General features: G+C 43.1%; 2 protein-coding genes across 4 annotated transcripts in view; one reads left to right on the top strand and one right to left on the bottom strand.

The window, feature by feature from the left end:
* The window catches only part of KIAA1407 (KIAA1407 ortholog), a 99,912-nt gene extending 92,144 nt beyond the window's left edge, over nucleotides 1-7,768 (top strand). Inside the window, exon 17 of the mRNA XM_010845352.1 lies at nucleotides 6,225-7,768. Within this exon, the coding sequence (XP_010843654.1) occupies nucleotides 6,225-6,369 (145 nt within the window). The 3' untranslated portion in view covers nucleotides 6,370-7,768. The remainder of the gene's footprint in view (nucleotides 1-6,224) is intronic.
* Nucleotides 7,769-12,069: 4,301 nt separating this feature from the next.
* The window catches only part of ZDHHC23 (zinc finger, DHHC-type containing 23), a 12,739-nt gene continuing 585 nt past the window's right edge, over nucleotides 12,070-24,223 (bottom strand). Inside the window, exons 2-5 of one of the 3 annotated variants that reach the window (XM_010845351.1) lie at nucleotides 23,602-23,796; nucleotides 18,258-18,968; nucleotides 16,531-16,689; nucleotides 12,070-14,501 (exon numbers count right to left, since the gene is read on the bottom strand). In XM_010845351.1, coding sequence (XP_010843653.1) covers nucleotides 14,234-14,501; nucleotides 16,531-16,689; nucleotides 18,258-18,968; nucleotides 23,602-23,744 — 1,281 coding nt within the window. In that variant the 5' untranslated portion in view covers nucleotides 23,745-23,796 and the 3' untranslated portion in view covers nucleotides 12,070-14,233. Of the gene's footprint in view, nucleotides 14,502-16,530; nucleotides 16,699-18,257; nucleotides 18,969-23,601; nucleotides 23,797-24,223 lie in introns of all 3 variants that reach the window. The other 2 variants (XM_010845350.1, XM_010845349.1) reach the window with 2 other exon arrangements.

Genomic DNA, 24,223 nt, shown 5'->3' with positions numbered 1-24,223 from the left:
TTAGGAAGCATCACTACAAACAAAGCTAGTGGAGGTGATAGAATTCCAGTTGAGCTATTTCAAATCCTGAAAGATGATGCTGTGAAAGTGCTGCACTCAATATGCCAGCAAATTTGGAAAACTCAGCAGTGGCAACAGGACTGGAAAAGGTCAGTTTTCATTCCAATCCCAAAGAAAGGCAATGCCAAAGAATGCTCAAACTACCGCACAATTGCACTCATCTCACACACTAGTAAAGTAATGCTCAAAATTCTCCAAGCCAGGCTTCAGCAATACGAGAACCGTGAACTTCCTGATGTTCAAGCTGGTTTTAGAAAAGGCAGAGGAACTAGAGATCAACTGCCAATATCTGCTGGATCATCGAAAAAGCAAGAGAGTTACAGAAAAACATCTATTTCTGCTTTATTGACTATGTCAAAGCCTTTGACTATGTGGATCACAATAAACTGTGGAAAATTCTGAAAGAGATGGGAATACCAGACCACCTGACCTGCCTCTTGAGAAACCTGTATGCAGGTCAGGAAGCAACAGTTAGAACTGGACATGGAAGAACAGACTGGTTCCAAGTAGGAAAAGTCGTACGTCAAGGCTGTATATTGTCACCCTGCTTATTTAACATATGCAGAGTACATCATGAGAAACACTGGGCTGGAGGAAGCACAAGCTGGAATCAAGATTGCCGGGAGAAATATGAATAACCTCAGATATGCAGATGACACCACCCTTATGGCAGAAAGTGAAGAAGAACTAAAGAGCCTCTTGATGAAAGTGAAAGAGGAGAGTGAAAAAGTTGGCTTAAAGCTCAACATTCAGAAAACTAAGATCATGACATCCAGTCCCATCACTTCATGGCAAATAGATGGGGAAACAGTGGCTGACTTTATTTTTCTGGGCTCCAAAATCACTGCAGATGGTGATTGCAGCCATGAAATTAAAAGATGCTTACTCCTTGGAAGGAAAGTTATGACCAACCTAGACAGCATATTCAAAAGCAGAGACATTACTTTGCCTACAAAGATCCGTCTAGTCAAGGCTATGGTTTTTCCAGTGGTCATGTATGGATGTGAGAGTTGGACTATAAAGAGAGCTGAGCTCCAGAGAATTGATGCTTTTGAACTGTGGTGTTGGAGAAGACTCTTGAGAGTCCCTTGGACTGTAAGGAGATCCAACCAGTCCATCCTAAACGAGAGCAGTCCTGGGTGTTCACTGGAAGGACTGATGTTGAAGCTGAAACTCCAATACTTTGGCCACCTGATATGAAGAGCTGAATCATTGGAAAAGACCCTGATGCTGGGAAAGATTGAGGGCAGGAGGAGAAGGGGATGACAGAGGATGAGATGGTTGGATGGCATCACCGACTCGATGGGTTTGGGTAGACTCTGGGAGTTGGTGATGGACAGGGAGGCCTGGCGTGCTGCGGTTCATGGGGTCGCAAAGAGTTGGACATGACCGAGGGACTGAACTGAAATAAGCCAGTACCTAGATTAAAAAACAATGAAAAAAATTTTAAAGAGATTATAACTACAATAAACAATAAAAGGATAAACATGAAGATGTAAAGTAAGACATAAAAATCACAAACGTGGGTGAGGAGAGTATAAAAATATAGATCTTTTAGAATATTTTTAAATTTAAATGACTGTTAGTTTAAAACAAGTAGATATATTTCTGGGTCAGTCAACATAATTGAACTCCATGATAACCACAAACAAAAAACACAATAGATTCACAGAAACAAGAAAGGAAAGCATATTATAAAAGAAAATCATTAAACCACAAAAAAGAAAAACAAGAACTAAAAAAACAACTGGAGAACAAAGATTAAAAATGGCAATAAATATATACCGATCAATAATTACTTTAAACGTTGATGGACAAAATGCTCTAATGAAAAAAACAGAGTGCAGACTGGATTTAAAAAAAACCTGCAATATGCTGCCTAAAAAGAGACTCACTTTAGGGCAAAAGACACACAGACTGAAAATAAGGGGAGCAAATAGAAACAACAAAGTGGGGTAGCAGTTCTCAGACAGAATTTACAAGTTGGCTTCATTCCAGGATCACAAGAATGGTGTAGCATATACAGATCAGTGTGGCACACCACAATAACAAAAGGAAAGACAGAAACCACACGATCATCTCAATAGATGCAGAGGAGCATTTGACAAAATTCAACATCCATTCATGATAAAACTTTCACCAAAGTGGGTACAGAGGGAACATATCTCAACACAGTAACAGTCATTTACAACAAATCCACAGCCAACATAATACTCGGTGCTGAAAAAATGAAAACCTTCCCACTAAATTCAGGAACAAGACAAGGATGCTCACTCTCACCACTTTTCAGTATCGAATTTGAAGTCCTAACCACAGCAATCAGACAAGAAAAATAAAAGTATCCAGATTTGAAGGGAAGAGGTAAAACTGTCACTGCAGAGAACCCAAAGTCTCTAAACAAAAACTATTAGAATAAATGAATTCAGCAATGTAACAGGATAAAAAAACGATGTAACAGAAGTCTGTTGCATTTCTTTACACTAAAAGTGAAATACCAGAACGTTAAAAAACTATCCTGTTTAAAATCTCATCTAAAAAATAATATACCTAAGACCAAACATACAAGGAGGTGAAAGACCTATATGCAGAAATGTATAAAACATTGACAAAGGAAACTGAAGATGACTCAGGAAATGGAAAGAGATCCTGTGCTCTTGGATTGGAAGAATATTGTTAAAATGGCCATACTACCCAAAGAAATCTACAGATTTAATGTGTTCCCTATCAAAATACCCATGATACTTTTCACAGAAGTAGTATAATCCTAAAATTGATATGGAACAACAAAACACCCAGAATCGCTAAAGCCATTCTGAGAAAAAAGAACAAAGTTGGAGGGGCAACCCCTTCCAGACTTGAGAGTACTACAAAGCTACAGTAATCAAAACAAACAAAACAGATTTACAAATCAATGGAACAAAATAGACCAGAAATAAACCCATGCACCTATGGTCAAGTAATCTGTGATAAAAGAGGCAAGAATATACAATGAAGGGGGGAAAAAAAAAGTCTCTTCAACAAGTGGTGTTGGGAAAGCTAGACAGCTACATGTAAATCAATGAAATTAGAACATTCCCTCATACCATATACATAAATAAAATGGTTTAAACACTTTAAGACAAGTGAACATAGTAAAAACATTATTTGACATAAATCATAGCAATGTTTCCCAAGGCCAAAGAAATGAAAGCAAGATTTAATCAATTGGAACTAATCAAACTTAAAAGCTTTTGCACAAGCAAAGGAAACTGTCAACAAAACAAAAAGAACCTACAAAATGGGAGAAAATGTTTGAAATGATGTGACCAACAAGGGTTTAACATCCAATATAAACAGCTCATACAAGTCAATATAGAATATCAAACAATCCAATCAAAAAGTGGGCAGAAGACTTAAAGAGACACTTTTCCAAAGAAGACAAACAGATGGCCAACAGGCACAAAAAGAGATACTCATTTATTACAGAAATGCAAATCAAAGCTACAGGGTATCACCTCACACTAGTCAGAATGACTGTCATCAAAAAGTCTATGAAGAATACATGCTGGAGAGGCTGTGGAGAGACCTTGTACACTGTTGATGGGACTTGTAAACTGGTGCATCCACTATGGAAGGATGGAGGTTGCTTATGAAACTGAAAGGTTGCAGCTGCGAGCCATGAGCCACAGGGGGATTCGTGACCTCTGGAGGAGAGGAGTTCGATCCAGAGTCAGACAGGAGGCTTGATCACTCGAAGATGTTGTGTAATAAAGTTTTATTAAAGTATAAAGGAATAGAGGCAGCTTCTGACACAGACTTCAGAAGGGGACAAAAAGAGTGCCCCCCTTGTTAGTTTTTAGCAAGGAGTTATATATCTGTTAGCAATCTGCTGATCAGATAAAGAATCCCCTCAAAACTGAGAGAGCTGCATCAGGCCCCTTTCCCACCACATGCATTCTGAGATAGCACTGGCACAAGGTGAGTCATCCCCCACCTTAAAACAATTGACGTGAATCTTAAACAAAGGCAGGTTTCCAAGCAAATACCTAGTTTCATTAACATAGCTTAAGAGAACATTTCCATGAGTAGGACATTCTGGTTCGTTAAGCCATTATAGGTTCAAGGTTTGAGTCTTTAGGCCTAACCCACTTGAAGAAAGGCAGATTCCAAGGCAAATACATAGCTCATTAACATAGCATAAGAAAAATATTTCCATAAGAAAAACATACTGATTAACTCAAGGTTTGAGAAAAGTTAAGGGAGAACCAGGTGTTGCCATGACAACACAGAATTGAAAAGAAACCTCCTTCTAATTTTGAATAGAGAAAGGAAAAAAGTCTGCCACTTGCAGTTTATTTCCTCTACTTGGGGACCCTTGGCCTTCCTACCTGTTACCCTCTCAAAACTAAAGCTACTATATGATCCTGCAATCCCACACCTGCGTATATATCCAGAAAAAATGAAAATTTTAATTCAAAAAGATACATGTACTCCAAAGTTCACAGTAGCAATTTACAGTAGCCAAGACATAGAAAGAAGCAAATCAAAGGCCCATCAACAGGTAACTGGCTTAAGAAGATGGCTGAGTAATATTTCATTCACACAATGGAATATTAATTAGTCATTGAAAAAGTGAAATATTGACACTTGCAGCAACGTGGATGGACGTAGAGATTATCATACTAAGTGAATTAAATCGGAGAAGACTATATGATATCACTTTCGTGTGGCATCTAAAATAACACACATGAAAGTATACACACAACAGAAACAGACTTACAGAGAAAACGAACTTATGGTTACAAATGAGAAAAAGAAGGGAGAAGGGACAAATTAGGAGTATGAGATTAAGACACAAACTACTGAACATAAAATAGGCAACAAGTATTTACTGTACAGCACAGGAATCACACCAAGTATCTTGTAGGAATCTACTAATATAAAGAAAAATAACATGAAAATAACAGGGCTTCCCTGGTAGCTCAGACGGTAAAGCGTCTGCCTACAATGTGGGAGACCCAGGTTCGATCCCTGGGTTGTGAAGATCCCCTAGAGAAGGAAATGGCACCCCACTCCAGTACTCTTGCCTGGAAAATCCCATGGACTGAGGAGTCTGGTAGGCTACAGTCCATGGGGTCACAAAGAATCGGACACGACTGAGCCACTTCACTTTTAACATGAAAAAAAAGTTTTGGAGATTATGAACAGTTAGCATTCAGTTTATAAATACCACTTTATAGTAAGTATGTAATATTACAATGTAAATAAAAGCAATTACTACTTAAATTGTCACTTTACCTCAACTGCCACTAAAAATACAAATGAAACAGTCATATATCAAATTTAAAAAAGTTCAGACATCATCTCTTTCAAAACCTTCTGATGCTCCTCACCACCAGACCAGGCAGTAAGGGTGCTCACTGCAGGATCTCCACCACCGTAGCTCTCTGCAGCACTGAGGTGATCTGCTCGCCAGGTTAAACCCTATTTGGGCAGAGACTGGGCTACTTTTCTATCCCTGGGGCAAAGCTAGAGTGGGCACTAAGGAATCCCGTAGTCATGCTATCCTAACAGGCCATCGCATGCCTCCCTATGACAACAGACACCCCCGCTTCAACACGTGAGCCTCTAGACCATGTTTTCAGATCCTGACCCAAGGGTGTTTTTTTCCTCAACTAAAATTCAAGACCATTGGAGGTGAGGTTTTTTAAATTTCAGTGGGCTTTTTAAACCATATATGTCCAAGCACCAGGACCTCGATGCTTGTAACTGGCGTGTGCTGCACAGGCCGCAGCAGGTTCCCAGCATCTCCACCACAAGCGCTTTGGCTGCTCGAGCCCCCGCTCCTCTAGTCCCACCTCTCCCGTAGGTGCTCCTCCCTGCAGAGCGCGTCCCCTGGCTGGTGCACTCAGGAGGCCACCGGGTGCTCGGCTCAGACGTCCTCTTCTCACAGAGGGTTCCCCTGACCACCGACGGAAGAGAAGAACCTGTCAGTCACTCCCACCCGCTGCTGCTGCTTCATTCTCTTCACCGTGTTCATACTGTCTGAATCCCAACTGTGACTTCTGTATCTTTCCTATAACATTTTATTCACAATAAAGGTGATTTTTTAAAGTTTTCAGCACAGATTGATGGAAAGTTAACTTTTCCTCAGTATATCACTTTTTCTCTTTTTATTGTTAAAGGAGGATTCTCTGGATCATGTTTCAGACATGGAAGAAGTTTGCAAAATTTACAAAAGAGGAAAGAGAAAAAGAAGAGAGGCGAGAGCAGCTCCGTAGGAAGGTAGCTGAAATTCTTCCAGATTTCCAGATGTTCACACTGCTGTGACTTGGCCGTGCAGCACTCAGATGCTCGGCCCTTGGGTAAGGAGTCTGTGGTGGACAGGGGGCCACAGCCCACGCAGGCGCAGTGCAGTGCTTACAATGGGAGTTTCATCGGTCCGTGTGTGGGTTACCTCCCCCCACCCATGTATACGCGCAAATATATGGCTTATGTTCTGTCACATACTTTTTGGACCAAAGAAATTATTTTGTGAATGTACACTTCCTTCTTTGATCTCTCTTGGATTGCTAATCAGCCCACTAAAGCATTTATCACAGCAGGACCATCCAAAGGAACAGTCTTGGGCTCTGCTGTTCAGATGTACCCTATATATTTTTAGTGTCATAAACTTTAAAAAGGACAATGTTTCTTTGCCTAAGACTGTGCAGGAAAATGTGTCCTTATAGCTTAATGTGAATTGTTGACAAATGGAACTTTAACTAAATAGAAATTTAAAACAGTGAGTCCTTAGAAAATGAGGGCCAGTCATCTAGTCCCTTAGCATCAGCAACAGGCATTCTGCCAGACGCTGTCCATGTTGCCCACCTGATGGAAAACTGGATCAAAAGGCACTCTGGGAAGTCACTGCAAAGGCAGCAGCGTCTCCTGATTTCAGAGAAACCGGGGAACCAAAGATCCTTCTCCTCAGTGCACTTTTATAATGTGAAGAGAACTCCAAAAGCAAAGACTATCAAAGGCTGTCCAGCAATCTGTTAAAATGTCAGCTCACGCTTCCAGCTGCAAACTTGAAATAACACATTCAATCTGTCTTCTAATCCTCAGCTCAGCTTGATCTATGTATCAAGCTTGTTGTTCAGTTGCCAAGCAGTGTCCAACTCTTTGCAATCCCATGGACTGCAGCACCCCAGGCCTCCCTGTCCCTCACCATCTCCCAGAGTTTGCCCAAGTTCATGTCCATTGAATCAGTGATGCCATCCAGCCATCTCATCCTGTCACCCTCTTCTCCTTCTGTCTTCAGTCTTTCCCAGCATCAGGGTACTTATCTTGAATTCAAAGAATGTTTTAATCTTTAAGGTGCTAAAGAATGTGAAGACTGACACAACATTCCTGTGAACTGTCTGAAAGAGTTACCTGCTAGAAAAAAAAGTTTTCATTACAAAGTACATGCTTATAACAACAAATTCAGGCAGTAAATGCACATAGTAAAATGAGACAGTCTCTTGCAGCCCTGAGGTAACTACAACTATTTGGTAAGCTTAAAATTTGAGTTGGCAATAAAATTCTGTGTGTTGTTCAATAAATCGTGTTATTGTCTCTTACTTCCTAGAAGGGATATCTAGCTACACCACCTACAAAATGACATCTTCTTCTTCTATGGAAGATGTATTATGATTTACTCAGATACAAAAAAAACACTATTTGAGCTTTATTTCTTCCAGTGTCCCTATTCTCACTTGTCTTTTCCTTTAATATGATTGTAGTCATCATCTAAAAACTCTAAGACTAATGGCCACTAAAGAAACGGACTAAAAGCAACTCATAGTTAACCTCTTCCTGTCTAAATCACAATCTGTTTTCACCTATCTTTAGCACACTGGCTGGTATTAGCAGTCAGAAATAAAATACCAATTTTGTTTTAATGCCAAGCCAGTAGATAAGGAAGGGTGGATCCTTCATATAAACCTGCCAGGGGTCTAAATAAATAAATTGCAGAAAGCTTAAGTTTTCTCTCTTAAGCTTTATTTTGCTTTGATTTCACCTCAAGCATCAGTAGAAATTGAGTCTTCAGCAGTCCACATTCTGATTGTTTCAGCAAGGACTTTTTACCTACCTATAGAAACCTTCTGAAGAGACACAGGAAAATAACTTAGAAAATGACCTACTTAGCAAGAAACTTAGTAAATGACCTAACAATTTCTTGCTGCTGTATCATAAAGATACAATTTAAATGCTGGAGAGGGTGCAGAGAAAAGAGAACCCTCTTACACTGTTGGTGGGAATGCAAACTATAACAAAAGTGTGATGATTCCTTAAAAAACTGGAAATAGAACTGCCATATGACCCAGCAATCCCACTGCTGGGCATAAACACCGAGGAAACCAGAATTGAAAGAGACACGTGTACCCCAATGTTCATCGCAGCACTGTTTATAATAGCCAGGACATGGAAACAACCTAGATGTCCATCAGCAGACGAATGGATAAGAAAGCTGTGGTACATATACACAATGGAGTATCACTCAGCTATTAAAAAGAATGCATTTGAATCAGTTCTAATAGGGTGGATGAAACTGGAGCCTTTTATACAGAGTGAAGTAAGTCAGAAAGAAAAACACCAATACAGTATATTAACGCATATATATGGAATTTAGAAAGATGGTAACAATGACCCTGTATGCAAGACAGCAAAATAGACACAGCTATAAAGAACAGACTTTTGGACTCTGGGAGAAGGCAAGAGTAGGATGATTTGAGAGAATAGCATTGAAACATGTATATTACCATATGTGAAATAGATCGCCAGTCCATGTTCAATGCATGAGACAGGGTGCTCAGGGCTGGTGCACTGGGACGACCCTAAATGGGATGGGGAGGGAGGTGGGAGGGGGGTTCAGGATGGGCGACACATGTACCCCCATGGCTGATTCATGTCAGTGTATGGCAAAAACCACTACAATATTGTAAAGTAGTTCAGTTCCGTTCAGTCGCTCAGTCGTGTCCGACTCTTTGTGACCCCATGAACCACAGCACGCCAGACCTCCCTGTCCATCACCAACTCCCGGAGCTTACTCAAACTCATCTCCATTGAGTTGCATTGTCAGTGATGCCATCCAACCATCTCATCCTTTGTCGTCCCCTTCTCCTCCGGCCCTCAATCTTTCCCAGCATCGGGGTCTTTTCAAATGAGTCAGCTCTCCACATCAGGTGGCCAAAGGCCAAAAGGTGGCCAAAGTAAAGTAATTAGCCTCCAATTAAAAAAAAGATATGATTTAAAATGTTACTGCTGGACTTCCTTGGCAGTCCAGTGGTTAAGACTCCAAGCCCCAGTGGAGGGGGGATGGGGAGGCAGGTTTGATCCCTGGGGGACTAAATTTGCACATGCTGCCCAGCCAAAAACAAATGAAACATTGTTGCTAGTACAATGCCTGAATAAGCAGTACCCCCAGCCTAGACAACTGGAAAAGTAACCACAAGGAAAAGAACAGTTGAGGGCTGGGGGCAGTTTCCATCCACAGCGTGGGCAGGACAGGTAGCCAGAGAGGCAGCCCAGCTCTAATGCAGGCCTTTCTTAAGGCTCAAGAGTTCAGGAGACAAACCAAGAAGCATCAACTATTTTCCTTAAAGAAAGCACTTTATTTTCCATTTAAACAACTTGGTCACAGTACATTATTTTACATGAATGGCAGTCATTTTTTAAATTTCCATTTGAAAGGCCTTGTGTCTGAGGTGATAAGAGGATATGAATACAAGTATAAAAACAGTGCAAAACGTTTAGCCCACAGCCTCCAGAGTTGGCTTCAGAAATCCCCTCTAGCGTTGCTGAGTTAGTTACATTAAATATGAAATATAATATTAAATAAAATTTCCTGGGCTTCCTCTAGTCTAAAATCAGACCCAGAAATGCAATCAAATGAAAAGGCTCAGAAGCCCTAACAACTCAAACTGTCAAAATCACGCAGACTATAGGATCACAACATGATGAGTTTGTGAGTTCTGTAACACAGCATCTTGTCAGTGGCACCATCTGAAGAAACAGCAGATTTTAGTTGCATCCATAACTAGAATAGACTAGCTGTGGTTTTAAAGCTTTGCTCTTAAAAGTATGATTTTTCTAGAAGTAAAAGATGCCATCAGGAAGGTTAGCGTAGTGACAAGTCACAGGCCTGACGGAAATAGTCACAACCCCTAAAGAAGGTCTCTGTTCAACCAGTTTTTGACCTGCTGCTGCTACTACAGTGAAAAGCTTTGTGCCAACTGAAGTGGGAATAACTATCCATTAGAAACAGGATTAAATGTAGCTGATTTTGCAAAAAGTTTGTATTAGTCACAACAAACATCCACAAGAACATACTGAATTTTCTTCAGCATTAAGTGAAGCTTAGTTCTCATTCACCACCTGCATCACGTCTGTAATGTTTAACACAAAATGGCACACTTGTCAAGCTGCTGATGAGAAAACCATTTTCCAAACAGGTGCCTCAAGCAAAAGTTTCCATTATCCATTTCTTATTTGAGGAAATGCTTTTTAAAATACAGGATACCAAAATATGGCTAAAATGAAGTTGTCATATAAACCTACTTACCTAATTTAAAGAGACCTTAAACCTCACAAAACATTAATTTTTAAACATCCTGGTTAAAACTGTGCTTCAAGATGTCATATTTTTGCCTATATAAGTTGAGTTTTATAATAAAAAAGCTAACAGCCTACCCAAAGGAAAGAGCCTATTAAGCAAATGGTCACTCTTACAGAGAACCTTACCAGCATTGTGTCTTCTGGCAGTGGAAGATTCTAGTATAGAAAATTTTTTCTTGCTAAAAATTTTACAAGTACCAAGGACTATTGCATAAGAGGAAGTCCGTAGCAGTCTTTCTGCTAGGCAGATGGTACAGTGGAAGACAAGTACTTCATTCACCAAAGGAAACCACCACTACTTGGAAAGCAAAGATTTACAGGGTCCTAAACACACACACACGGGCGGCTGACATGAGAAGGGCAGCCCAGCATTCCCAAAACACACTTAAGGCTTGACTTCAGCAGCATCAGAGAAACCTACCAAAAAGGCATTGTCAACGGATGGTCAGCTTGCTTCAGGTGTGACCAGCAATAACCACAAAGTACTCTTTGGGTAGCATAAGAAACGTTTTTGCGTATTGAAGGATGTTCTCCCTTTATGCAGTCCTGATCCTTAATGGTTTCTCCCTCTTCCAAGTGGAACACTTTCTCTTCCCCAGGAAGAGGACACAGTGGCATGACCATAATATAAGTGGTCAGATCACAGTAGATCATTTAGTAAACTCCACATCCAGTATGTTTAACAGAGGCTGAGGATGTGGGGTGACAGGGGGAGACCCACTTGTCTGCACCACATTGGGGCAAGCCTGCTCCTACGGCCAAGAAACTATGGGCTTCAGGTTTGCTGGGCAATTCCCCACGGTTACCACCACCATTCTCTGGGGATCATTCATTCACAGAGACCTTGTCCTTTAAAAGAACAAAATCCCTCATATGGTTCCAGATGGTAAAAAGGCTTGAAAGTCCAGGAGTACAGCTAAAGGACGTCTCAGAGTCTACAGAAACTGCTCACAGATAGTCCCTTGGCTGCTGCTCCTTTTGGTGCAAATACTTCAATGGGCGTTTACCTCCACAAAACCACTGAGCTTTGCAAAGGTTTGTGCTTTCGTCTATACACTGCCAATCATGAAGTTCTCAAAGAACTTCAAACAAGCACCTTAATTGCAATCAGCCAGAATGATATGCAAAGAAAGTCCTTATCTGAGTGAGGGAAAACAGTGAATTGCCCATCCAGGTAACCCTATTGGGGGTGTGTTGTTATAAAGATGGTGATCATTCCTCATTCTCTCAGATCAGTCTGGTCTTTTGAGTACTCCTCATCTTCAGCTGGGGACTTCCCAGGTGGCGCCAGTGGTAAAGCATCTGCTTGCCAATGCAGGAGATGTAAGAGATGCAGATGTGATCCCTGGGTCGGGAATACCCCCTGGTGGAGGAAATGGCATTCCACTCCAGTATTCTTGCCAGGAGAATCCCATGGACAGAGGAGCCTGGGGGGCTACAGTCATGGGGTCACAAAAGGGACACAACTGAACCTCTGAGCAGACACACATCTTCAGCACACTGTATTTTCATTGTTGCTAAAGATTTGGCCAGAGGCCAAGATTACGGACTATCCTAACATTTCTGTTAATTTTATTATCAATTGCTAAACAATCTGAGTTGGCTCTGAATCTGGCATTCAGGAGACTATAATCAGAGATTTCTGGCCACGTGTGCTGTCCTTGACATTATTACTCTCTCTTATCTCCAACCCATACATAAAGAAATTAGTTATATCAGCTCCAATGAATTCCAAATAAATGCCTGATTCTGGGCCAGGGATAGGGCATTACTATACAAACCACAGACTGCTAACATCCCCAGACTTGCTCGTTGGCTCATCATCAATGTAATATGGAGTCTATCATTCATTAAACAGTCCATCTCTGGGGAGAGCAATGACAAGCTTGTATAAAAATGTGGTTTGTGTCTTGAGGAGAGCCTTGATTAATGGCAGGACTAGGGGTGGTGCCAGCTGCAGAGGGCAGAGATGCACAAGTAGCAATGTTTCCTCTCGACCTTTACAAACCTCTTGCTACAGCAGCACACGCAGAAAGACTGAAAAAGCTGGAAATATTTTTCCTACGTTAAGCTATAAGCCAAGGCAAATTTAAGAACTCATGAATTCTTTGGGGTTTTATAAAGAAGTACAGGTACAAAACCAAGTATTTCAAGAGGGTATTTTCCCCATGTGATATCAATTGCCTCATCTTAATTCTATGGCAGAATGGGCCCATGCCAAATAGTTAATCCTTTATACATTTTCCATTTTGAGATATGATTAAAGAAACAATTTAGGAAGAACTAGGGAAGAACAGTAATCTATTAATTAGTGGAAACCACATATACCCTGTTTCTTCTCTCCCAGTGAGACACTTCTATCTTGGGCAAGGTGAATGAGAAGAAGGTGCAAGTTAAGTGGGAAGACATCAATCAGCCGCTCAAATAGAGCTCATGCCAGAACAATGTGAACGCCAAAAGACTGGTTTTTGCAACTTAGTGCTGTTGCTGACAGTATCTGTATTACTTACGTGAACAAAAACGTCAAGCCCTTGATATAACCAGCCACCCTACCCAGAAAGAGAGTGAACTGTTTCCCACAGGAGTGTCTGTTCTTGTCCAGTCATTGTCACAAGTGTGCAAGCACCTGACCAGGCAAAACATGGGAAGGAAAAAACATTGATGCCTACTGGAGTTACTTGGAGTAAATCCAAACAGAATAAATACATAAGAAGTAAGGTAAATATAAGAACTCATCACCTAAACTCATGACCACTGTACATTATACTAGTAATAATTATGCTTAAAATCATCAACTATCCTTTCAATATCAGATGATAGCATAAATCCATTTGGTCATCTATTTGAGTAGTTAACATCTAATACCTCAGAAAGAGAAATTCCCCTAACTGTACAACATGGTATTTGAGGATCTGTTTTTCACTCTGAAATGCTGAAAACGGATTACTCCAATAATACTAGCTTCAGTATTCTGATCTACAAATATTTTTCCCAGTCTTAGGATTCTCCTAATAATACTTCATACCTCTCTGGTGCTTTAGTTGTTTTTTCTGTGTTTTCTAACATAACCCATCCCTCACGGGACCCCCACCCCCCAACATCCGCTCTGTGAGGTAGCCAGGGCAGGCATCAGTACCCACTTGACAGGTAAACCTGAGACTCGGCGAAGGGGCTTGACTGAGGGTCGCATGGCTATTCAGAATTGAAAGAGGGACTAGAAACTCTCCTGATCCAAGGCTCTTTCTCCCATAGTAATGGGTGGGAACTGCTTCTATCCGTTTGTGCATTAGCAATCCGCAACTTATGGTGACTTAGTAAGGTGACTGGAAAGGAATGGCTCTACTTTTACCTCTTAGATATAAAAATCTCTTTTTAAGTTATGAAGTCAGAAAAACTCATTTCTTCCCAGTCCAGCGCCTAAACCTGAGCATGGCCCTATAATGCCTTTAGGAAACAAGGGATAAACATGAGCATCCTGCGTGTACCGAAGTGTCCGACGCAAGGGAGCAGAGGGAGGAGCCACCCCCCACCCCTGGAGCCGTACAGAAGGCACTCAGACAATGTCCTCGGCAGGGTGGTGGAAGGGGTGCGCGCCCAGGGTGGAGAACTGGTGCCAGTTCCGCAGGAAGCCCCGATTGTACTGGCCTGTGTCCACGATGAGCCCGCAGAGCAGCCGGCGCCCCGTCTTCTGTCGCAGGGCCTGCTGCACCTCCCTCTCGGTCACGTTGTAGCTGATGTTTATCAGCTGGATTAGGAAGATGTAGGCCATGCTCCCCGTGATGATCACAGAGTACCACACGCAGGTGAAGCACAGAGCCGAGCTGGGAACGGGAAAGGCAGGTCAGGGCAGCCGACGCTTCACATTGAGAAAGCCGTCCGCATGGTACCATTTTACACACACAGTACTTACTCCTAAGGACTCTGGCACCTTCTCTGATTACCCCACCTTTCCCATCCTCGGAATGCCAATACCTGCTTCATTTATGACTATTAAGATGTCCTATTTTATCATTACTGGTGCCCCCTTTTCTAGGGTGTGAAACGGGAACGGTAAGGACCGTTTTGTGTGTTTTGCAGCCCCCATACAACCAACACAATACCTGACACAACACCATTCAAAATCTGTTTGCTGAATGAATAATTCCTAAATTGTTTTCAATGCAGAAGAAAATAAAGGCGCCATGAGATTGCCGAAAACGTCCCTCCAGGAACTGTGGGTGGGAACCCAGGAGCAATGCTGCTGCTGCTGCTGCTGCTGTCGCCTCAGTCGTGTCCGACTCTGTACAACCCCATAGACGGCAGCCCACCAGGCTCCTCCGTCCCTGGGATTCTCCAGGCAAGAACACTGGAGTGGGTTGCCATTTCCTTCTCCATGCATGAAAGTGAAAAGTGAAAGGGAAGTCACTCAGTCGTGTCCGACTCTTAGCGACCCCATGGACTGCAGCCTACCAGGCTCCTCTGTCCATGAGATTCTCCAGGCAAGAGACTGGAGTGGGGTGCCATTGCCTTCTCCGATGAGCAATGCTGAGGTTATTCATCTCCGTCCTCTCAGGTTGCTGAGCACAAGTCAGAGGACAGCTCCCCGCACAGGCAGCCCTTTCCTGGTCAGCTCCGCAGGAGCATCAGGAGCACAACCACATTTCAAACCCCACTTCTGCAAACCAAACAAAACCCCATGGGGCAAGAAAGCCCCTTCCAGCTCATCTGATGTCTGCCAATTGGTTATTTTCAGTCAACATGTGCAAATGAGTTAGCTGGAAACTGGTTCAGAATCTTCACTGTTAAGCTGAAAGGGATGATTAAAGCACTTCAAAGATGAGAACAACTAAGACCCAGGGAGGAGACGTGAATCGTTGGTCCACAGCACTGAGAACATAGTAGCTGGACTATGTTCCTCGTTTCATTTATGAGGCCCACAGGTTAAAAACTCATGCTTACTAACATACAAGGACCCTCAAGGTCCTTTGCTTTCTTCTCACTCTTTGTTTTCAAGACAGTCTGCTTTGTCTGCCCAGGCGCTTGTCTGTACCAGTCCATGGACAGCTCTGCTCCTTGCTATTACAGACCCAGACATTCATGGGCATTAGAACAGACGGGCCCTCCTCGGGTTAAGAGTGTCCTTTCCTCTTTATGTTGAGTCTTCACAGGTGGTGAAATTCTTCAGCAACTACTATTCTTAGTGGCTTGTGATAAATGTCCTAAAGCAGAGTTTTGAGTGAGGGGGATGGGGGGCTAGGCCAAAGCTAAAAAAATTCCAGCTTCTGTTAAAACATGGCAATCCTCACACTATATAAATGGGCCCCAACCTAAAAACGCTGAAGGAAATTTTGACCTAGATACTATAGTGATCATGAGTGGTGATTAAAAAAAAAAAAAAAGTAGAACAGAAAAAAAAAATCAATGGAGGTTAAATAGAAAAGAAAGGTTATAGAGATTGTAAGCATTTCAGAAAAGGGTCAGAAGCAATAAATTAAGACTGGGCTACAGAGCACCAGAAAGCAGCAATGAAGTGAAACATCCCCTGATACTCATCCCCAGAGACTGAGAGTTATTGCAGTTTCAGCTACCTTTGGCATGCCAGTGGTCACTTGAAGTCCCTGAGTAAGCCTGGTCTTACCTGGAGAGCACTAGTTCCTCACTTTTTAAGGTCAGCGCTCCTTCTGACATCACCCAAGAAAAATGCACATATCCACTGCACAGTTGTGTACTAGCAATTCTGGGGCTACCCAGCACCCCTAGAACCTGTCCCGTGTTTTGGGTGAGAACTCCTCACCCAGCCGCAGATCAGAGCCCCTTATGCTGACTGCAAATACACTCCCTCTTCCAGGGGCCCCTGTATGGGGATCTCACCTGTAATTTGCATAAACTCCAGGGCAATAGAAGAGAGCTGTGAAGACACTTCTGTCTGTACAGATGGTGTCCAAGGTCAGCGTTATCCCATACACCGAGGTGAGCAGGAAGACCAAAAGGGCAAGTATAAATGCTTGATGGTTTGATTCTCCGACACAGCTATTTATCCTCAAAACAGCACAAGGGGGAAGAAAGCAAACATGTCTTTAAAAGTTCTCTATGTAACTCAATAAACAAGAAAGCATTTAATACAGGGATAGTATGCATTTCAGTTATTAAAAAAAATATGTTCTCTTGTTTTCCACTTTTAGGGAATTAAATTTTGTCTGCTGAGAGATGTACTCTTACATTCTCTAATCTTTGCAAAGAGAAATCATCTCATTAGTTTAAGGACAAGAGTACGTGAAAAGTAAAACACAGCTAAGAAATTTTTCTAGATATTAGTGAGGTCTGTCACCCAGTGTTAAGAGTTAACACTGTCATCACTGCCATAAGGATAAGATGGTATCAGAGTTATAAAAACTTAAAAATGCTAAATCAGAAGTATTACACAGTGTGGGAAAAAAAACCCTATTAAATACATATATTAATAAAAGATTCCAGGAGGTTAGAAATGCAGTGTGGGGCTGGAGAACAGCTCAATAGTATGCAGACTACTTGTCATGTACAGAGTTCCATGTCATGGCCGTTTGCAGGGCACGTGGACGGGCACATCAGGATAATCCATGGGCAGAGATCTCATAAGCGAGGCTGTCAGGCCCTCTGCAAACCAGCGCTTGCAAATGGACCACCACCACCCCACACGCACATACACAGGCATGCATGAGAATAAATGATGAAGACAGAGAAGAAGAAAACCTAAAAATGAAAATACCTGTTTACTCCTAAAGCCCAAAGCCCCAGAAAAACAGCTGTCCCTGTTCACAAGCCTTGAACTTAAGGTCCGCTTCTGTGCCGTCCGGGCGGTCAGCACCCTTTTCCACATCCCCTTCTAAGAGGGAGAGTGGAACATGATCAGAATGCTAGGCGTAAAAAGAGTAATTCACTGACTGTGACTGCCTCAAGAGCAAGAAAGTTGTGAACAAGCTACTGAGAACTTTCATATCTGAGTGAATCACACCCCTTTTAAGATTTAGTCAGTGAAGCTGCAACATTTTCTTTAAAAGTCACATTTCACATCTTACGGGCCTCAGGTGTCCTCATTTGTCACTGGGCAGCAGAGAAGTGCCCCAAAAAAGTCCACTTCTGCACAGATAACCAAATAGGGAATTATCTGGAAGAGCCTTAAGAATGTAGACTAGAAATCACTGGTACATCTAAATGATGGAAGAATACACAGTCAGAGGATAAGAGTCACCTAGAGGTACAGGAACATGTTCCTAAGCTCTGTGAGGGAGACGCACCTGTATTACTTCTAATACATTCTTTTTTTAAATGTCATTCAACTGTAGATACCTCTCTCTTAGTAAGGAGAAAATGAGGGGCAGCTAAGAAGAGAAAGCCCCAAAAAAAAAAAAACACCTTCAGGAAATGACTGAAAAGAACTAAATTTGTGAAGCTCGAAAAACCGATGACTAAGTGGCAACACCATATACAGCCCACAAATATCTACAAGGTGTAAAGCTGGGAGCGGGAGAGACGAGGATGGAAACAAAGGGAAAGCACGCCCTGCGAGTCTCAGGAGGGCTTCTGTAGGCTCCGCGAGCCTCCAGATCTTTCCAACATACCAGACACAGTGGTGATCCATCCTCCTCACACAGATGCCGCAGATCCGGCAGTGCCACGCCCGGGCTGGCCGCACCAGCTGGCACTTGGCGCACCAGTCGTCCTTCCCTTTGGCCGGGCTTCCGGCCGACGTCCTCGGGGAGTCCTTAGTCTCATCCTTGGGTGCGCGGTTGTTGAGACCGCCAGACAGATCTGCGCTGGGGAACCCCTTGGGCTTCTCAGGCCCTTTTCTGTTCAGGCATTCGACCTGGCTGCCACTTAGAGCCCTGTCATTGTGTGCTGGGTTTCTGAGGTAGCCTGGATTCTTCTTGGCTCTGTACAAGGCGTAGAGGATGAGCAATAACCCGCAGGTAAGAAGAGCCAGCCGAGTGGGCCCCACACGCCCCTTGGGGACCACTTCCTGCAGGAACACATAGTACATGTAGCCCAGAGAGAACAGTCCGAGGCTCAGGAAAAACAGAGTCTGTTCTTTCCTTCTGTGAGTGAGGTAGTAGTACCACAGAGCCAGCACGGGGAGGGAGGTCAAAACCACCACCCCAAGGAGAAAATGCCAGGAAGCCACTCGGAGGAAGACAGGCAGCAGGAACAGTGGGGGAAGGATGCTAATGTTAACTTTCTTGGCTCCCCTAAGCCAAGGAATCCGGAGGCGGTCTGAGATCGTGTCCATGATCTTTTCACAGGTCTCAGGCTGCACGGACTTACACGTGATCCATCTATTCAGAAAGAGCACAGAGAAGGCCCATGGTACATGTTTGTTGAATTAAAAACCACCCCACACTGCAGGCCAGACAGCAAGGTAAATGATAAAAGATGCCAAAGGCCAAGGGTTTAACTTCCTTACTATTAAACAAGAGCCTTACAGATTCATGTATAATTTTTTAATTCAAATGATAAAATATTTAGATATTTAACAGAACTATTTCTACATGGAACAAATACACGGGAATACACACATATTCCACCTAAGTACTGTTTAGACTTGGGTAGGTGTCGAGACATAAAACTCTCAAAAAAACCATTTACAATCTAGTTGTGAAGACAACACAGGAATTCAAGAAATATTAGATAAGTGACAAAATAATAAAATCGCCCAATGAACTATACAGGCCAACACTGTAAAGTATGCTCAGAAGAGAGGACACATTTCTGGGTGGAGTCATCACAGGGGTCTTTGTGGAAAAGGGAATCTGTGCTGGAACTTGATGCTAGCTAGTACTCATCTGGGTGGGGAGGAAGGCAAGGAGGCGTTCTGTGGAGAGACCAGCTGCTGCTGCTGCTGCTGCTGCTGCTAAGTCGTTCAGTCGTATCTGACTCTTCGCAACCCCATGGACTGCAGCCTACCAGGCCCCTCCACTCATGGGATTTTCCAGGCAAGAGTACTGGAGTGGGGTGCCATTGCCTTCTCCTGGAGAGACCTGAGTGCAGCACAAAACCCATCCTGCGCCTGGAGAGTAAACCAGTTCAGGAGGGCAGGGGGTAGCGTCAGGAAGCGTAGAGATCACACTCAGTTCAGTTTGGTCCCTCAGTTGTGTCCGACTCTTGGCGACCTCATGGACTGCAGTACGCCAGGCTTCCCTGTCCATCACCAACTCCCAGAGCTTGCTCAAACTCATGTCCGTCAAGTCAGTGATTGCCATCCAACCATCTCATCCTCCATCATCCCCTTCTCCTCCTGCTTTCAATCTTTCCCAACATCAGGGTCTCTTCCAGTTCTTCGCATCAGGTGGCCAAAGTATTGAAGTTTCAGCTTCAGCATCAGTCCTTCCAATGAACATTCAGGACTGATTTCCTTTAGGATAGACTGGTTTGATCTCCTTGTAGTCCAAGGGACTCTCAAGAGTCTTCTCCAACACCACAGTTCAAAAGCATCAATTGTTTGGCACTCAGCTTTATTTATAGTCCAGCTCTCACATCTATACATGACTACTGGAGAAAAAAAGCTTTGACTAGACAGACCTTTGTTGGCAAAGTAATGTCTCTGCTTTTTAATATGCTGTCTAGGTTGGTCATAGGTTTTCTTCCTAGGAGCAAGTGTCTTTTAATTTCATGGCTGCAGTCACCATCTGCAGTGATTTTGAAGCCCCCCAAAATAAAGTCTCTCACTGCTTTCATTGTTTCCCTGTCTATTTGCCATGAAGTGATCATGACCGGATGCCATGATCTTAGTTTTCTGAATGTTGAGCTTTAAGCCAACTTTTTCACTCTCCTCTTTCACTTTCATCAAGAGGCTTTTGAGTTCCTCTTCACTTTCTGCCATAAGGGTGGTGTCATCTGCATATCTGAGGTTATTGATATTTCTCCCAGCAATCTTGATTCCAGCTTGTGCTTCATCCAGTCTAGCATTTCGCATGATGTACTCTGCATATAAATTAAATAAACATGGTGACAATATACAGGCTTGACGTACTCCTTTCCCAGTTTGGAACCAGTCTATTGTTCCATGTCCAGTTCTAACTGTTGCTTCTTGACCTGCATACAGATTTCTCAGGAGGCAGGTCATGTGGTCTGATATTCCCATCTCTTTAAGAATTTTCCACAGTCTGTAATGATCCACACAGTCAGGCGTACAATACAGCAGAAGTAGATGTTTTTCTGGAACTCTCTTGCTTTTTCTATGATCCAGTGGATGTTGGCAATTTGATCTCTGGTTCCTCTGCCTTTTCTAAATCCAGCTTGAACGTCTGGAAGTTCATGGTTCGTGTACTGTTGAAATGTGGCTTGAAGAATTTTGAGTATTACTTTGCTAGCGTGTGAAATGAGTACAATTGTGCAGTAGCTTGAGCATTCTTCAGCACTGCTTTTCTTTGGGATTGGAATGAGAACTGATCTTTTCCAGTCCTGTGGCCACTGCTGAGTTTTCCAAATTTGCTGGCATATTGAGTGCAGCACTTTCACAGCATCATCTTTTAGGATTTGAAATAGCTCAACTGGAATTCTATCACCTCCACTAGCTTTGTTCCTAGTAATGCTTCTTAAGGCCCACTTGTGTTCACATTCCAGGATGTCTGGCTGTAGGTGAGTAATTATACCATTGTGATTATCTGGGTCATGAAGACCTTTTTTATATAGTTCTTCTGTGTATTCTTGCCACCTCTTCTTAATATCTTCTGCTTCTATCAGATCCATACCATTTCTGTCCTTCATTGTGCCCAACTTTGCATGAAATGTTCCCTTGGTATCTCTAACTTTCTTGAAGAGATCTCCTTATGCCAAAATTCAGACTTAAACTGAAGAAAGTAGGGAAAATCACTAGACCATCCAGGTATGACCTAAATCAAATCCCTTACAATTATACAGTGGAAGTGACAAACAGATTCAAGGGATTAGATCTGATAGACAGAGTACCTGAAGAACTATGGACGGAGGTTCGTGACACTGTACAGGAGGCGGTGATCAAGAAAAAGAAATGCAAAAAGGCAAAATGGTTGCCTTACAAATAGCTGAGAAAAGAGATCACACTAGTATGACTCAAATGACGAGTCTGGTGGACAGGTGGTATTGTTGAATTTTTTGCATACTTAGGCTATTATGGAAAGGAACAGTTGAAGGAAGGATAACATCAATTTTAGAAATTTAGAATTTTAAAGAATAGGGCTAGACCTGGAAATGAATGGGAACTAATTATACGGGAGGCATACAGAGCAGCACGTTTATGGAAACGCTGGGAGCTCATCTCCAGAGAAGGATATGAAGAGAAGAGAACTCAGGGGCAGCTCAGGTCTCAAGGGTTGGGAGGCAGGAAGAGTTAGAAGGCTAATGGAAAAGCAGTGGTTTTGAGTGATGCAGGTTACAGAAAAGGCATCATTTCTCCATTCATTAGTCCAAAGTGCTCCATTTTCTCAGGATGGAAAATCTTAGGATTTTACCTAAGTCTAAAGAACCTATACTTAAAGGTACCTGTAAAAGATTATACAGGGCCTTTTAGGTGGCTCAGTGGTAAAGAATCCACCTGCAATGCAGGAGACATGGGTTTGACCCCTAGATCAGAGAGATCCCCTGGAGAAGGAAATTACAACCTACTCCAGTATTCTTGCCTGGGAAATCCCATAGACAGAGGAGCCTTAGGGACTACAGTCCATGGGGTTGCAAAAGAGCTGGACACAACTTAGCACTAAACAATAATAAGACATTATACACACTGTCAAGGAAGAATTATAAAGGGGTTATGGAATACTAGACTGCAGTAGTCCCCAGGAATGCTTCTCATGGCAAGATTAACACACCCAAGATGTAAGTCAGCAATATACCATTTCATTGACTTTTTTTAAACCAGAAGTAATTACCAATGTGGAGAAGGCAATGGCACCCCACTCCAGTACTCTTGCCTGGAAAATCCCATGGACAGAGGAGTCTGGTGGGCTACAGTCCATGGGGTTGCTAAGAGTCGGACACGACTGAGCGACTTCACTTTCACTTTTCACTTTCATGCATTGGAGAAGGAAATGGCAACCCACTCCAGTGTTCTTGCCTGGAGAATCCCAGGGACGTGGGAGCCTGGTGGGTTGCCGTCTATGGGGTCGCACAGAGTCGGACACGGCTAAAGCGACTTAGCAGCAGCAGCAGCAGCAGCAATTACCAATGGGGAAAGCAAGTCTCCACCATCCTTGTCCTCCCCACACTATGCTTTCCATGTGATAACAGTTTTTAAATATATAATTACTTAGAAAATGGATAAAGACCAGGTTATTACTATTTGGTACAAAATTTTTTCAGTGATGTTAGAAACTGGTTCTTTGGATAGTTAATTTTCATCACTTGGGATAATGGTGAAAATAAAAGCCAAATGTAACACCATCAATCAGGATAGTGCTGCTGCTCATGCTGAAAACAACCCGTCCAGGGTAGGATCATGCCTCTTGCTGGATCGCCTCCCCAGAAAGAAGGGTGAGACCGATTTTTCAACCCTCAAGGCCCTTTGTGGCCAAGTGCAAGCCAGTCCCAAGGTGTCAGTCTCTGAATGCTGAGACCACTGAGAATGTAGGAACCTCCTGGTACTAATGTGTTCATTTTAAACTTACAGATTGTACTGGCCTGCATTTTATTTTTTTATACAATTTAACTTGTCTACTATTCCATTATCTGCCTGTTCTATCCATCATCTTCTCCCTTTAAATGAGAAATAATAATTCCTAATAAACTGGGCTGAACAGACAGTTGTGCACTACTGAATAATGATTCATCTTTATCAAGCCCTCACACTTGACACAGAAGACAACTTTCAGTTGGAGATAAGTAGAAACAGAATGAAGAGCAAATTCTAGTGTTCTGGATGGCTAAGCGCCAAGTATACATAGTAGTTCTCAAAAGGGCCGGTGGGGTCAGTATCAAGAAACACACAGTGCTTACCTATCACACCCTTCGTCCAGATCTTGGCAATCACACAAACAAGCAGCCACGTGGTTCTTTTCCCCATTTCGATCTATGTACTCGCAGCAGCACAGGGGCTCCAATTCAGGTTCTTCCGCTTTGGTTTTCTTCACTGGCTTCATAGTGCCCTTCTGGGTCGTGATTTCCACCTGTCACTACGAGGCACACGAAGCCCTCAGAAAGAAAAGTGGAACGAATACAACTCACATCTCGTAAACACATCCACTTCCATCTCTGATTAACCACCAACGCCTGAGAATTAAAAAATGAGAACGAGGGGGAGGTGGTCCCCTTTTCATCAGGATTTTCTGGCTGTCCTTGGCCAGACGCAGAGCTCTAGGGCTCCAGCCGCTTCCGAGCTGCCTTCAATGCCAGGTACCCCCGATCCAGGACCAGCGCCGTCTGGGCACCAGCGGTTCCCATGACGACAGCCGACTACGCGGCCCGGGACAGCCCGGGCGCGGGTGGCTGCGCTCACCTGCGGGTGCGGGCTGGGGAGAACCGAGCTGTCCCCGCCCGAAGCTTGGGTGCGGATGGAAACACCCTCGGGGCTGCGGGCGGAAACAAAGCGTCTAACCCCCGGGGGGGGCGGGCCGCCGCC

This window comes from Bison bison, unplaced genomic scaffold, assembly GCF_000754665.1.
Source record: "Bison bison bison isolate TAMUID 2011002044 unplaced genomic scaffold, Bison_UMD1.0 scf7180017864215, whole genome shotgun sequence".
Lineage (NCBI taxonomy): Eukaryota > Metazoa > Chordata > Mammalia > Artiodactyla > Bovidae > Bison > Bison bison.
This window is presented reverse-complemented; position numbering and strand designations above follow the sequence as displayed.